The sequence below is a fragment of the Gekko japonicus genome, unplaced genomic scaffold (assembly GCF_001447785.1).
Source record: "Gekko japonicus isolate JY-2015 unplaced genomic scaffold, Gekko_japonicus_V1.1 scaffold1178, whole genome shotgun sequence".
In the NCBI taxonomy this organism is placed as follows: Eukaryota; Metazoa; Chordata; class Lepidosauria; order Squamata; family Gekkonidae; genus Gekko; species Gekko japonicus.
The window spans coordinates 474336-490533 of NW_015160247.1; the positions used below are offsets into that span (position 1 = coordinate 474336).

A 16198-nucleotide genomic window follows, 5' to 3' on the forward strand; every position below is an offset into this window, starting at 1 on the left:
CTTCACTGTCTTCCCGAGCTTTGAGAAAGCGCAACGCTTCCTCAGCGCACGCGCACTACCACCGCCTCCATTGTTTTGGAGACTGTGATCCCATCCTCCCGGAGCACGTGTGCTAGGCGCAAGGAGGAGACGGGGAAGTGGGGGAAATAACCGCGTGTCTAAACGTCATCAATATGCGCGAGGTCTGCTGCGAACCTATTCTAGCTCCGGTTTGCGCAGGGGGGGTTCTTTTGGCGCATGCGCTGTGGCTCGGGGTGTGAGTTCGTGATGTTGGGGGGGGGGTGCTGCCTGGAGGAGTTTGAAATGGCCCCTGTGAGTCCCTTATTCGGCTCGGTTCAGGTGAAGGGTCAACGGACGGGGCGGGAGGGAAAGCGAGGCGAGACACGCGCGTGTACCGGTACCAGTCCGGGTTGGCAGTTAGGGAAGAGAGACGCTTGAGAGTTCCTTAGCGCCCCCTTGGGTAGGCGAAGAGGGACGGGCTCTCCTGGGCGGGAGGCAGGCCTCGGCCCCGCATATGGGGGGGGGGGGGGGGGGGGAGGAGAAAAGGCCGCGCTGCTCATTGCCTGGAGCCAGGCCGGGCCCCACATGGCCCAAAAGGGCAAAAGTACAAGGCTGCTGGTAGCTTAGCCCCAAAGGAGGCCTAGATTTGGCCCTTAGCCTCTTTCCCCCTCGTCTTTTCCTCCGCGCCTCCTGTGTCTAAGGGGGCGGGGAGGGGAGAGAGATGATTCCCCTGCTTGCTTCGCTCTGTGTATTCCCCCTACCCCCAGCTCTCTTGCGCCTTCTTCTGAGGCCTGTGTTTCCTTGTCGAGCTTCTATTCTACAAACAAAGTGCGTGGAATTTTCTTCGCCTCTGTTGTTTTGCAGCATGTGTGCATGTTCCCTCGGGAAGAAGTTGGGCTGCATTCAGTGGCGCTTGTCTATAGGATTGCAGGATCATTTGACGCTCTAAATCCTGGCTTCTTGGAACCTTCCCTTTAAAGGGATTTTTTTTTTTAACATCTCCTTTCTTCAGTCTTTTACCTTTCTGCAATCTTTTAAAAGATGCGGGCGGAATCCTCATGTGCTAGTTTGTTGCATCTGAATGCACAACGTATTTTGTTACTGTATATCTGAGGCTTATAGTTTATTCAGGGTGTGCCCTTTCTGCTGGATTCGACATTCGACATTCTTTTTATGGCACAATTGCTTGGCAGAAGGTTCCATGCTTCTCACAATTAGTATACCTATATTTAATTTCTGCACCATTCTAAACTTAGTAAAAACAGTTTCACTTATATGAAGGAAACACTGGTCTCACTATAGATAAAGGGACTGGATAAGGTATATCCTCACTTTGAAAAGAGTTCACAAGTGGAAACTTTATGAAGATGGTGTGCTAGAATAGGAGTGTTGGCCAGAAGTGTGTTACAGTGTTGTCACAGGCAAGAGTTCTGACTACTTTGCCCAGCTGTCTTATGTGCCTGTGCTGCCTTCTTTGAGATCTAATTGAAGATTAGAATTATGTATCTCTCAAACACTTTAAGCTTTCCTGGTTGGAATACAGGATTTATAGCAGTGAGTTCCATTAGTTACACATGTTGTATGTGGGAAAACTAGTCTATCTAACTGGATTAATACTCCCAGAAAGGACTGCATATTCATGAAACTGTCTATTTTAATAGATCGCAATTTTAGAAGAATAAAGAGCCAAAAGATTCTCACTTACCATGGCTCAGTTCGGAGGGCAGAAGAATCCCCCTTGGGCTACCCAGTTTACAGCCACTGCGGTATCTCAGCCAGGTCAGCTTTTCCATTTCTTCTTAACCAGTCCATATTTACTGTTGTACTGTAAGGTTTCATATGATTGTCATAAGCAAAGCATGGTGTTTATTGCATAAGGCCAAAGGCCATTACAATTAAGATACACAAAAGGGACAGATGGCTACAGCAAAAACAAGAACGCAGTGTTAAAATTCTTTAAAACACTTAATGGAATAAAATTAAAGCACAATTAATGTGCTGTGTAGCTTTGCATTTCTATGCTCAAAGAGACCAGAAACATGTTTTTGATAACACAGTGCATTGACATACTGGCACAGGTTGTATATGGATTTAGCCTGGTGTGCACTGTTAGTTCAGTTTCACAGGGGTGTAATTCTTAATTTCATTATTTTTTGTGTATGTTTTTGTGTAGAAACATGAACTTCTTGTGCTCCTTTAAGGTGATGATGTTGAGGCCTCCATGCTGTTTCTAAACCTAAAAAAAAAAGTTCATTGTTTCTTTACCATATTTACTACAATTCAGTGGGGTGGGTGGGTTTCAGTTGACAACAAGATGAGCTTTAAGGAGTATTTGCTTTCAGCTGTATTACTAACACTAGGTATATTTTTAATAATCATTCAAATAACTATGTAGTCCTATGCAGAGTTACACCCTTCTAGAGATGTGAAGGTTTGGGCAAAACCTGGAAAAATTCAGGGTAATTTTTGCAAACAGTGAAAAACTCCTATGATTTTTTTATTCCTTTTGAAAAGAGTGAAACAAAAGACATGGCTTTATTCAAAACATAAAATGTATAAAAATTATATAATACAATCTACAGCATTAGGCAATTCGTAAGTACACTGTAGACATGTACAGTGTTTTTAAAGGTTTTTTGCTTAAATGTAAATAGTTTTGGCAACAATTATATGCTATACTGTGTTTAATGATAATACATTTTTAAAGAGGTCAGTGTTTTCCAGGTTAGGATCACTGTTCCCTCTAAGCTGAGTTAGTGTCAGCTAGCTCACAGTTTTTTAGCCTCTGGCTCACACATTTTTGTCTTTGCTCAAGAAGGATGGCTCCAGAGCAAACTAATTTATGCAGCAGCCAAATCGCTCGCTCACAACTTTAATGCTAGTAGCTCACAGACTAGAATGTTAGCTCACAAGACTCCACAGCTTAGAGGGAACATTGGTTAGGATGTTTAATGTAATACCCAGATAATACTGGTAGTTCTACTTATGAGTTGTTTCTGTCCAAATAATACACTTACTTTGATTAACTGCAGAATTTGTTTTCTGTCTTCTGTTTTAATTTTTTCCTACCTCCCAGATGGGAAAAATTAAGGTACATGTGCTATGCTTCATAGGATGCAGCTGCAGCAGTTTGCAGTTTTCTCAAGTATTTGGTATACTTCCCCCCCCCCATTTTTTTTGAGAAAACAAAGACACTTGTAATTTTTAATTCCATAAATATGCCAAAGTGTGCAATTTTCTATACTAAGTTATATATGTTACATTTTATTTTGATAAATCAGTAAAAGAACTTTATATATTTAGCTTTTCTGGGGAGAAAAAGATTGTTTAATTGGCTTGAAAATTTCCAGAAATTTTACATCCCTCCACCGTTCTGAGCCAATTGACGTCAGTGAAGATGGAAGGACATAGCTCTGCTTTGGACTGCAATGCAAACCACCACCCCCTCTCCCCAGACAAAAATCTGACATTTCTTGCAGCAGATAATTATGCTTCCCTGTAATATGATTATAGAAATCTGGCATTCCAGTGAGAAGTTTTAGCATCAAGGAGTTCACTATACCATATGACATATTATATCTGCACATTCCTGTTTGGCTTTGAAACCAGCTTTTCAATGTTGTTTTGAGTTAGTTTTTAATGCCAGCTCCTCTTTTTAAACATGAAAGTAACCAGTTCTGCATTGTTCTGCAAAATGTCTTTGTTGTTTCCTGCTGGATCATTTCTTCTAAAATGAAGACTTCTAAGGGATTTTTCCAGATGACAGAGAATGTGCTTTTTGTGGCTATTAGTGTTAATGAAACATTAGATTGGGCCTGGCTAATATTTTGTCATTTTGATGTAAAATAGCCATGTTAAGTATATGTGTAGGATAATTGTTTGTCTGTTTTATTAACTTTTTTTATCCTGGCTACATAAAAACTTGAGTGCTGAAAGGAGAAAGGGCACATTATCTAAATTGGAAAATGGTCATAATAATAGGATGTACTCTTTTTAAAAGTGGTATTTTTGAGTTTCAGTTTCCATAACAGCATTTTGGATTCTTTTGGTCCCTGCTAGTACTCTTTTGGAATTTTGTTCAGAATTTGAAAAAATTTCAGATTCATGGTTCCCTATGGGGGGAGTATTTCCAGGGTGCTGGAATGGCTGTTTTTCAAGAAAATGACATCAAAATTGTAGGGAACCTAGTCCTTTCTATCCACTAAAGACACCCCCCCCCCAGTTTCAAGTGAATTAAATAAAAGTGAATTGGATCAAAGGATCCAGTGCTACATGCTCCTGAACAAGGTGTCGCCAACCATCATACTTGTCTCCATTGTTTACTGTGAGGGGAAAAAATGCTTTCTTCAGGGCAAAGAAGCCAGTAGCCAAACACAAGAAAAACCACTTGCCAAAAGCCTCCAAATGGAATTAAAACCAACAAGCCCAATAGGACCAACATTATGTCAGAAAACAACAGCAGAACCATGGGTCAATATGGCAGGTTGAACACAATCAATGTCATACTAGAGAATCCAAGCCAAACTAGTTTAAGAAAGGGACACCATTGTAAGTGCAACCAATGTCAAACCAGAGAACCCAAACAAACCTGGCAAGCCAGTAGCAAGGCAGTGAGCCAAACCTGGCAAGACACTAACACACAGACACACACACTAACATCACGTCCTCAAGGAAGGCCTCAGAAAGCAAGAGGGAAGGGGGTTTCTCATTCTACAGCTGACAGGAGGAGTCTCCACCTTTCATCACTGGCACTCCTGTTCCCACCCACTCCTGTAAAAAGGAAAACACAACACCAATACACCATGCATGAGCTTCATTTTAGGTACTTCTATGGGCTCCGCTTGTTTCAATTGTGATACTCATTGCCTTGCGTAACATGTCTTGTTCAATTAATATTTGGAGGGGGCTATCTGTGAGAGTGGCAAGAGCAACATTTTTAGTACCATATTTATTTTCTGCATAGAACTGTGCCAAGAGGTGCTGAGCGTCACCAACATCTCACCCCCCGTGCCACACGGCAACTAGGTCTCAGTAGAGGGTTTTTTAAAAAGTTTTTTAGAACACAATTTTGAATGTGGATTTTATGTAACTTCCCTGCTGTTTCTTTGTACTTCTGAGTTTTATGTTATGAGAGGAGCATTTTTCTCCAACTCTGCAACACTGACTGAGAGGATATAGGCATAAGCATGCTCTCACTGCACTCATTGTCAGAGTCCAGGACTGGGTAGTTGAAGAGCCACAACTTGATCTCCAGGAAGAACTATTCATTTATTTATTAGTGTTTTTTTTTAAGTCACTGCTCACCCAAAGGGTCTTTCAGAGACTTAAAACATTAAAACCAACAATATAAAAATATAAAATATTAACATTAAAATATTGAACTATCAAAAACTTCCCAAACATGTGATTACTGCCAACCTAAATAATTAGGCCTTGTATGCCCTGCAGAAACTAAACAAGTCTGGCAGGGCATGGGTGTCATCTGAGAATGCATTCCACAGGGTAGGGGCCACAACTGAGGAGGCCCTTCCCCTGGTGACAGCTAACTGAGCCATCCTGGGGCCGGGCACCTGCAAAAGGTCCCTAGAGGATGACCAAAAAGAGTGTGGAGGGTTATAATGGGAGAGGCCTGGTCAGCCTTCCATGGGAGCAGATGTGAGTGGTGCAAGCAAACAGTGTTGCCCATCTGGGAGGAAATACGCTCCTCTGTGTGCTCGTTGGAGGGCTTGAGAGGAGACTTCAAGCCACAAGAGAGAAGTGGAGCCAGAGTGTCTCTTCCCTAGTCCAGTGGATCGGTGACACACAACTTGTAGGGCTGAGATAGGCCAAAAGTACCAGAAAGCTCATCCCTACGTAACATGGCAAGGCAGTATAGCAAGGAAATGATCAGGCTTCATGTTCAGTTTATTTTTCTTGTGTATTTTTAAATGCCACAGGAGAATTTTTGCCAGTTTGTTAATACTGGCCGTGGCCAAGTACATCAAACCCACTGTAGCTTAGGAGCCATTTCCTGATACTGCCCCTAATAGTTAACCAATGAAGTCCTGGTTTCTAAGCTCCTGCCACCATTCAGTTGTGGAGAGGGATATGTGCTGGGAAGCAGGGAACTATGTATGCCATCCTGAACTCCTTGGAGGAAGGATAGGATAAAAATCTGTGAAGAGTGAGACTGGCTAACCTGTTGAAGACTGAAGAGAGGACTCCTGGGCAGAAGCATCCTTTGTTTTAGAAATAAAGTCCCTAATTACCTAAATTCAAGTATCACATTGAGTCTGTGTGAACACATGAAGCTGCCTTACACTGATTCAGGCCATTGATCCACCAGGGCCACTATGATCAATTCTGTCTGGCAACGGTGCTCCAGGGTCTCAGGCAGAAGGGTCTGACATCACCTGTTAGCTTGAGGGGACAGGGCTTGAACCTGGGACCTTCTGCATTCCAACCAGATGCGCTGCCACTGAGCCGCAGCCCCAGGACTAAGAGAAGGAGCTTCAGTCTACCCTCTGTGTTCTCCACATTCCTGCAGTTCAGAGGCAGCTGATGAAGGCAGCTTGCTATAATCAGATTTCCTGCCCTCGCGTCCCAGGATGCAATATGGGAGACTAGCAAGAACATCCAAATGTGTTTACTTTATACACTTCCGTCAGCTCTCCTTCACTCACATTTAGTGGTCTCTTCTTCCTTCATGATCTTTCCCACCTTATGCTCCCCTCCAGTCCACCTCCACGCATTTCTGGGGTCTCTGTGGATGTGAGGGAGGTAGTGGTGTTCCTTCATAGTCTCCCTATTCCACCCACCTTGAGATTAAAATTTTCTCACCTTTTAAGACCTGATTCTTCAATGCAAGCTTTTGCTGCCTGTTAAAACTGGCGATGAAAGAGAGAGCTCAGGAATGATGTCAGCCAGGAGGGGAGCACTTTCAGTCTCTCTCCAAAATTGTGGTTTCCAGTCTCCTCGAAAGTACATGTTCATGAAAACTGTAACAGTTATGGCTGAGATACTTTTTCTTCTAATAAGTGATCACTGCTACTGCAGTCTGGTCCTTAAGAGCAGTCCCTGCTCTGCTGAAGTAATGTGGCTATTTATTGGTATTAGTAAATTACTATATGGAATTGGGACTATAGCCAGAGAGTGGTAGGCCCTTTCCCTGAATCTTCAGCTGCATCATGTAAAATGGAATGTATAACGTATACAAGCAGTATTCTACCTAACTGTTCACTGAGCCATCTCCTACTTTGTGACGTTCTGGTTAGTGTTGGCAAAGACATGTCTCATACTTAGCGCTAAGCGCTTGGATATCTAATACAATGGAATGGTGTAATCTGTATTTAGGGTCTGCCTGTTCTGTATATTCCCCATCCCAGAACCTTTAGGTTCTCTCTGCACAAGACGTCTGGCTACAGATTGTGTGAAAAGAATGGGGATTTTCAAGTTTGGGTTTCTGTGCTCCCTATTGAAAACAATGCCTGAGATACTTTGGGCCATTTAGGTATGAATTTCCCATTCCAAGCTGGTGGAGCTCCCCTTAGACAAGGAGAGTTGAGTTAAACTGGAAACGTCAGTGCATGCAGCTCAGTGGTAATTAGGACAAATTAAGCAGCAGTAACAATAAAATTATAAAAGGATTAGAGCATGGATTGGAAACTCAGTAAAACCAATCTCAGAACAGTTTGGGATGCTACCAAAAATTCTCAAAGGGTCTTATGCTTTTTCTTAAGCTAAAGAGGCCAGGCATATTGGGCTTTAACCAGTGATATACCACAAACAAGCACGTGAGATATTGAAATTAGTCTGTGTGTGTGTAGAAGAAGAAGAAGAAGAAGAAGACATTGGATTTATACCCCACCCTTCACTACCCAAAGGTGTCTCAGAGCGGCTTACAAACTCCTTTCCCTTCCCCTCCCCACAACAGACACCCTGTGAGGTAGGTGGGGCTGAGAGAGCTCTTGACAGAAACTGCTCTTTTTCAAGACAGCTCTTATCAGAACTACGGCTTGCCCAAGGTCATCCAGCCAGGTGCAAGTGGAGGAGTGGGGAATCAAACCCGGTTCTCCCAGTTTAGAGTCCGCACACTTAACCATTACACCAAACTGGTTTGTAGACCAAACTCATGGTTCACGTTTTCTAGAAAGGGCCTAAAATCCTGTGAAGGAGAGACAGGAAACAAAATACTTTGTGAAGAAGTGTGCTGTGATTTGCTTAGTGTGCTTAGTGATTTGTGTGCTTAGTGATTTGCATAACAATTTATTTATGTATTTATTTATGCATGCTTTCGATTTCTGTCCTGCCCCTCCCTGCACATCAGGGTGCAGGTTACATCATAATAAATAGTTACAATTCAACTTTTACAAATATTTGTTACTTTTGCGAGTATGTGAAGCTTCCTTATAAGTGGGTTACATCATAATAAATGTAGGGTGGGTTACATCATAATAAATAAAATTCAACTTTTACAAATATTTCTTACTTTTGTGAGTATATGAAGCTTCCTTATAAGTCAGACCATTGGTTCATTTAGCTCAGTTTTGACTAGGGATGGCTATAAACCGGCTGATGAACAAAAGCTTGTCATAAATTTTGGCTGTTTCATGGTTCACAAAGCGATGTTTGTGAACTGAAGAACCGCAGTGAACTTTCACGAATTTTGGTGCAGTTCATGGCTCTTCACAGAAAACAGCTGAGCAGTTTGTGCCCATTCTTAAGCTGATGTGGTTCGTGTCCATCCCTGGCTCAGCTGTTTGGAAACCCCTGCTTTCTGCTCCCCGTGAAAAGCTATGGAGAGTAGAAAGCAGGGGGTTAAACTTTAAGTGGCTCACAAATCGATATGAACCATGTCAGTTCTCAAACCAACCTCCCAGTTCATATGGGTTTGTGGTTCAGCCACGAATTGAACCAAACCCCAGAAAGGTGGTTCATGGACATAGTTTTGCCTGCTATGAGTGGCAGAGTCCCAAAGAGGAAAAGGTCTTCGCCAACATTTTCTTCCTGAGATCCTTTAACTGGTCTCTAGATGTTGAATCCAGGACCTTCTGCATGCAGAGCATGTGCTCTGCTACGGAGCTTCAACCCTCCCCTCATCAGACCTATTTTTTCAGCTGTGTGCATTCAGCCCCTTGTGCTAAATGAGAACCAAAGTATTGCTTGCATAAACATGAAACCATCCATATTCTAACAGCAGCTCTTAGACTGCAGGAAGCTACCTATGTTACATGTTGGTTTAAGAAAGTGTTCTTGTTTCCATCAACTTGAACTGGCTGTTGAGATCAATGTTCTGTTACGAACTGGCCTCAGTTTAAGAGGTCCTAATGTTCGGCTCTTATAATTTCAGCTGCTCTTGGTGTTCAGCAACCGTCCTTACTTGGGGCATCTCCTACTATATATACCCAGCAAACAGCATTGGCAGCGGCAGGCCTCACTACTCAGACTCCGACGAATTACCAGCTCACTCAGACAGCTGCTTTGCAACAGCAAGCTGCAGCTGCAGCAGCTGCATTACAGCAGGTAAAGGGAACTAACTGCATGTAGTCACTGATGACATTGCAAGGCACGCTCAGGATCAGATAAATTAAGCTGCTAACAGGTTTTATCTTGATCAAGTAATCTTCACTATTGCATCCATAAGAAATGCATTGTAGTTTCTGTACAGCCCCTCTCACCTAGCGTTTCTTTTTTCCTGGAAATCCTGATGTTATTTGGCTAATTATCCTGCTTTCTTAGTTTTGTAATATACCTTTACAGGGGTATTTATATTTTTTTATTGGAAACAAATTCTATTTATTTATCATCTTTGTCAGCTACATTTTTTATCATGAGAACCCAGAGCAACACAAAGTGATTGAAAAGCAATGAAATAGATCTTAATGTGATAAAATCCAGTTAAAACAAAAGCTGTGCTATATTTCACACACTAGTGTTTTTTAGAAGAGAGGGCTTTCAAAATAGGGTTTCCTTTAAAACAGTGATTATATAAATGTGGTCATACCAGGCTGCAGTAATGAATTATAGTATTCAATGTGGTGTTGCCATACATGTGTTCTGTACAACTGCTGTTAGCTATTGTACTGTTAGCTATTGTGCTGTTGTACGTCATGGCATAGTTCCCCGGGAGTCGGTGCTGTTGTATAGCTTCTGTTTAGTTCAATAGGGTTTACAGAGTATTCCTAGTATGTGTGACCTGGGTTCATATAGTTGGGGCTCAGGCTGATGATTCTTTTTGTAAGTAGAAATACTTCTTGTGAGTATTGCAGAATATTTTGAATGAGCTCAGTAGTATTTTGTTCCAATGGTAAAATATTGGGAAGTATGTATATGTAAGAGAGGGACTTATGGGGAACAAGAAATACAATCCTCTCCTGGGCTACTACTTTCTAATTTTTAAAAAATGCCTATGTGTTTGGCACTGCTAGGACTTTCCACAATGCCAACTATGATCTTGACAGATCTTGGATAGTACGTACTTTGAAGTTGTGATATGTACTCAAGTAAGCACATAGGTGTTCCATTTTGGAGGGGGCAGTCCCTCTCTTTATCTTTTGGGATTTGTCTACAAAACTGAAGTTTCCCCAAGTATGTAGAAACGTCTTTCATTATCTGGCCCTGCAGTATTGATTTTTTTCCCCATCTGCACTTAAGACAAGTTCAGAATTAGATATATAACTAGGGTTTGTCTAAAATACTGGAATCATTCAGTTGTATTTTATTTATGTGGAAAAATTAGGAATTTATTTCTTTTTGAGTAATAATTTCTTCCTGCTTTTGTATGTTTTTCAGCAGTATTCACAACCTCAGCAGACCCTCTATAGTGTACAACAGCAGGTTTGTTTGAACTTTTTAACTCGTCACTATCCTAATCAGTAATTCTCTTGACTATCCAGGTTTCTCATCCAAACCAAGTCATTTATTTTAGCCATATAGCAGCTTTTGTTTTGAAATTAATTTAGCAGGTTTGTTTGAACTTTTTAACTCGTCACTATCCTAATCAGTAATTCTCTTGACTATCCAGGTTTCTCATCCAAACCAAGTCATTTATTTTAGACATATAGCAGCTTTTGTTTTGAAATTAATTTAGTTTTTTAGTTTTTGGTGAACTCTCTGAATGTGGAAACTGAAGAATGTCTTTCCCTGTTATAGTCTCCATATGTCTACAGATTTTGAACTGGCTTTGTAGCCATTTTGTTAGCCCACTGTGAAATCCAGTGCCACCATTATACTGCAACAATATTATGTGTTTATCAAAGCATGTATCAGTTTCATCAGACTGAATGAACATATTGGAATGGACTCTTAATCTGTGATTCCTTCCCTGACCCTTGAGAGTTGTTGTTCCTGGCACATTGTGACTGATCTTTTCTTGTCCCCGGCAAATGATTTTTAATTCAAAAACTCCTATGTTACAATTTTTTCTGGGGTGAAGATCCACACAGGAGAGAAGAGGTACAGAGAAGAGTAACATTTCTGGTTTTGTTTTGTTTTTTAAATAGGTTAGAGTCTGCTTCTCCAGATTTTCATGCTAGATCTGAGTCTTTCTGCATTTGGAATTTGGGGATTATTTTTTTAAGATAGAATTGGTGCTGTGAACAGTTTTTGGCATTTAAAGTCCCTTTACTTACAGTGGATGTCATAGCCCAGATAAATAAAATGACAATCTTTAGATGATTTGCAGAAGCAGGCATTGGTGTGGACCTGCAGAATTCTAGAATACAAACATAAACAATTATGAGTACATTTTGCCATACGTTCTCTCACATGTATAAATGCTGAATTGCAGTTGAAGAGAACAGGATTGTACAGTGTATAAACAACTAATTCATGATCTTTTTTTCTTTAAGTTGCAGCAACCTCAGCAAACCCTTTTAACCCAGGTTAGTTGGTCTATAAGTGAACTCTGTCAGTCTGTAGCTCTCATTTTTGCAGTTTTGCCTTTATTTAAAACTCTTAAAACGTAATAACTTTTCTGTTTAGTTGCCTGTATAATGTACATTTGTTGAACAAAGTCTGAGTCCAGTGGCACCTTTAAGATTTACAGAGTTTTATTCAAGGTATTATAAGTTTTTGTGTGTACCTTGAATAAAACTGTGTTTGTCTTAAAGGTGCCGCTGGACTCAAACTTTGTTCTGCTGCTTCAGACCAACATGGCTACCCACCTGAATCTATGTACATTTGTTGTTAATGTTGCTTTCACATAAACCCATAGCTATTTTTCTCCAGAAGGAAAAGTTTTCTCCTAAAGAATCATCATTCCTTCCAACTGAGCTTCAGAAAGAATGTTTCTATTACATAATATTTCTTAGTTTATTTATAGGCCAATTCTAAGCATGTCTACTTGAAAACAAATGCTACTGAAATCAGTGGAACTTATTTCTAAGTATATATGCTTGGGATTCCGGGATTGATAGACTATGTTTTTTCATAGTACAAAAAGTAATTCCTTTGTGTTTATAAGAACAATAATTAACAAAAGATACTTTCCCCCAAGCAACCTGCTTTTTAAGTTTGAAAACTCCAAGGTGTGTTTTTGACTTTAGTCTTTCTGAAAGGAAATGTTGGGTTGGATCCAATGAATATACTGGAGGTGGACGAAGTACTGTGAACATTCTGGGAGCTGAGAGTATTTTGTGGTCAATATGCTTTTGGGCATAAGGGTCTTCAGTAAACAGGAATAAAGCAAAGTTGTCCCACCTCTCTTTTCTGCTGACAAAGGATGTACTGTGAAGCAAACATCTAATTTGGCCAAGAAGGAAGTGGGGGAACTAGTCAAATTCTCCCTCCTTGCTGTAGTCCCAACGTGACCATGATTCTCCCTTGATCTCAGTATTAGCTGTTTGGGGGCTGCTGGGAATAGGCAGGGAAATATTCACCTCTGTGCATTCCACAAGCATTTTGCAAGATTCAATCCAATTTTTTACATAACTCCATATGCAGTGCTTCTAGTGAGGGGGGGGAATCCAGGTAATTAAAAAATATGGGCAAAGTAGACCATGAATGTAATTCACACTAACATCCAGCATACTAAAGACAAGAAACATATGAAAACTGAAAATGTTTTGACTTAAAGAACTTCAAAAAATCCCTTTAGCTGCCATTTTAGAATGTGTGCTGGTCCTAAACTCTCTGCGCTGTGATGTGTGCCTGCAACTGTTACTGAGAGCCAGTGTGGTTTATAGTGGTTAGGGTGCTGGACTAGGATCTGAGAGATCCGGGTTTGAATCCCCACTGGTGCCATGGAAACGCCCTGGCTGACTTTGGCCCAGTTATACTCTCTCAGCTTAACTTACCTCACAGGATGATTCTTGTGAAGGTAAAATGGAGGCAGCGTTATAAGCCACTCTATGGAGAAAGGTGGGGTATAGATATCTTTAAAAAATACACTCGTGTACAGCTCTTCCATATTTGTTTATAAAAATATAAACAAACCAGCAGTTCTGAGAGGATTTGGAAGAAATGCCTGCTGCTTACATGCAGATGGAATTTCAAGTGGATTGATGAAGCCGTTCATGCAATTATGGCTTACTATGAAAATCTAAGTTTGAGTCCGTCCCTCCCGCCTATCCTAAAATTACTTGTCATTTTTGTGTGTGGCTCTTTTGCTCAAAACTTTTCTTTTCTCCTCATACTTTTTAAGAGCAATGCGAAGTTCTCACGCAGTGTCCTGTTTTTCCCCGTTTTGCGTGCAGCCAGCTGTGGCACTGCCAACAAGCCTTAGCCTGTCTACCCCTCAGCCAGCAGCACAGATAACAGTCTCTTACCCGGCACCACGGTCAAGTCAGCAGCAGACCCAGCCCCAGAAGCAGCGTGTCTTTACGGGGGTGGTTACCAAGCTGCACGACACATTCGGCTTCGTGGATGAAGATGTTTTCTTTCAACTCAGGTAAGTCGATTCGGCTGCCTGTAGATGATTTGGAATAGTGCTGCACGCACGCGCTGGGGGCCATTTCATCCTTGACAGAACCCAAAATGATAATTCCATAGTCCTTTTTTTTAAAGTGCTTCATGTTCTTGATCCTTACAAGAAGTTTGTAAGGTAAGCCAGTAATACCCCTCTATTGTAGACTAGGTGGTAATTGTGGGGGAGGGAGTTGTTTGTCAAAAACTGGAAAGTAGTCCTGTTCCCATTTTACGAAGCTGATGGGCCCAGTAGCACAACATCTTCTAATAGTGTGACCATTCAAAAATTTTTTGCAGCGCTGTTAAAGGGAAGACTCCTCAGGCGGGAGACAGAGTGTTGGTAGAAGCCACATATAATCCCAATATGCCTTTCAAATGGAATGCACAGAGGATTCAGACGCTGCCAAATCAGGTACATGCAACTGTTTTCTCTGCCTCTCGTTGGCGCCTTTTAGCATAAAGCTCATTCACAAGGCAATATTCCCTTGTTTCCTCACTAGAACCAGACTCAAACCCAGCCTTTACTCAAGACCCCTCCGCCTGTGCTTCAGCCCATTGCGCAGCAGACAGCATTCAGCGTTCAGGCACAGCCGCAGCCTCAGTCGCTGCTGCAGGCACAAATATCTGCGGCTTCTATAACGCCTTTGCTTCAGACACAGCCGCAGCCTTTGTTGCAACAGCCACAGCAGAAAGGTATTCATTCCCTCAAACCATAACCTGTGTTGTCTTCTGTTAACGTCTTAAGTCTTGTTGAAGTATCCAAACTTGCATAAAATGCATGAAGTGGCTGAAGGCTGCGTTGCCTCTACTTTGGATTGTCACTATAAAGAGAGAGAGAATACAGAACTACACTCTGGGACTACTAAAAAGGGGTTTAGGAAAGAAGTTTCTCTCATGGACCACTGTTTTCTTCTGAGAACTGTTTGCAGATATGGCCTTCCTAAAAAATTAAATGACATAACATCTGGATTTGGTTTACTGTCACTGATAGTATGTTTTCAGACTAGATATAGATATTTTGGCAGTACCTAGTGTTGCGTGGTTTCCATGGTTTCTTAGTGGTAGACTGTTGGGCTCTTTCTTTTTACTTAGTTTTCATTTGAAGTCATAGTCTCATACTTGTAGGCAATTTCCATGCCGTGAGCGCACACACACATGAAGCTGCCTTATAGTGAATGAGACTGTTGGCCCATCCGAGTCAGTACTGTCTACTCAGACTGGCAGCCACTCTCCAGGGTCTCAAGTAGAGGTCTTTCATGTCACCTCCTGCCTGGTCCTTTCAACTGGAAATGCCAGGGATTTAAGTAGGGACCTTCTGCACACTGAGGGATAGCCCCTCCCCTGCTCTTGTGGGAGGGATTGCTCCCAAAGAGGACTGCTTCATTTGGAAAAGACATTACTTGGAAAACCCTGGTTGTAGCTTTTAGGAAGGTACCAATCTCAGTAACTCCTTTGAGGCTGTTCACTGGCAAATTGAACAGCTACAGTGTCTGGAGTGGTGTGAAAACAGTTTCAACAACATGGGGTCCTTGAATTCTTTTCCGTGTTCTATGCAGTAATGTCATTTTGGCTGCCATGAAATTGACCTCAAACTGGATCTCATTCTAACACTCTGAATTAAGGAAGCAGTCTTTTAAAGACAATATTAGTCACGTTGCCTGCAGGGTCTTCCCTCAGCAGCTGCTTCTGCTGTTGCTCTCCTTTACAGGGTTTCTTATTTGGTCTGGCAGATCTCTCCCAGTACTGTTGCCCAGGTTTTGTTTCTGATGCTTGATACTGACAGAGGTTTCTTTCCCTTTGCTCCACAAGAACTACAAATGGATTCAGAGGGTCTTAATAGTACATGTGTGTGTTTGTGTGCTTGTGGTCAAAGAGTAACTTCCTTGCTTTATGATTGGCTGTGACTTTGAGAGATTGCCTTGAGTTCTGCTTCAAGAGAAAGGTGGTGTAAAAGACTTTTAATCATATGAATGTGATGGAACATGAGGAGAAAATTTGTGTATTGGCAGCAGTAGATGTAACAGGCTGGATTATTTCATGACCAGCCCCACTGTTTCCTATCAAACAGTAAGATATATGGTGGGCAAGGAGTAACTTCCTTGCTTTATGATTGGCTGTAAGGTAAACAGCAGTATTTTGACAAAATGACAGCTGGTATATTGCTGGAGATTTAATGAAAGAAGAAAAACTTCCTAGTAGAAATTTCCTGATGAATATAGCTTTAAGAGGTGTAGTTTGAACACAGAAGCTATTTGTGGCTATTAAAGTTTTTAAAAATGACCATATCTCTTAACAGTTGCAATAATATGATGTC

General features: G+C 41.5%; 1 protein-coding gene across 5 annotated transcripts in view; it reads left to right on the plus strand.

Moving 5' to 3' along the window:
* The first annotated feature begins 258 nt into the window (after positions 1–258).
* The window catches only part of CCAR1 (cell division cycle and apoptosis regulator 1), a 37825-nt gene continuing 21885 nt past the window's right edge, over positions 259–16198 (plus strand). For 2 of the 5 annotated variants that reach the window (XM_015413972.1, XM_015413987.1), the window contains exons 1-8: positions 259–312; positions 1662–1779; positions 9329–9501; positions 10771–10815; positions 11829–11861; positions 13674–13867; positions 14182–14296; positions 14385–14577. In XM_015413972.1, the coding sequence (XP_015269458.1) occupies positions 1707–1779; positions 9329–9501; positions 10771–10815; positions 11829–11861; positions 13674–13867; positions 14182–14296; positions 14385–14577 (826 nt within the window). In that variant the 5' untranslated portion in view covers positions 259–312; positions 1662–1706. Of the gene's footprint in view, positions 313–427; positions 461–1661; positions 1780–9328; positions 9502–10770; positions 10816–11828; positions 11862–13673; positions 13868–14181; positions 14297–14384; positions 14578–16198 lie in introns of those variants that run through there. The other 3 variants (XM_015414004.1, XM_015413996.1, XM_015413980.1) reach the window with 3 other exon arrangements.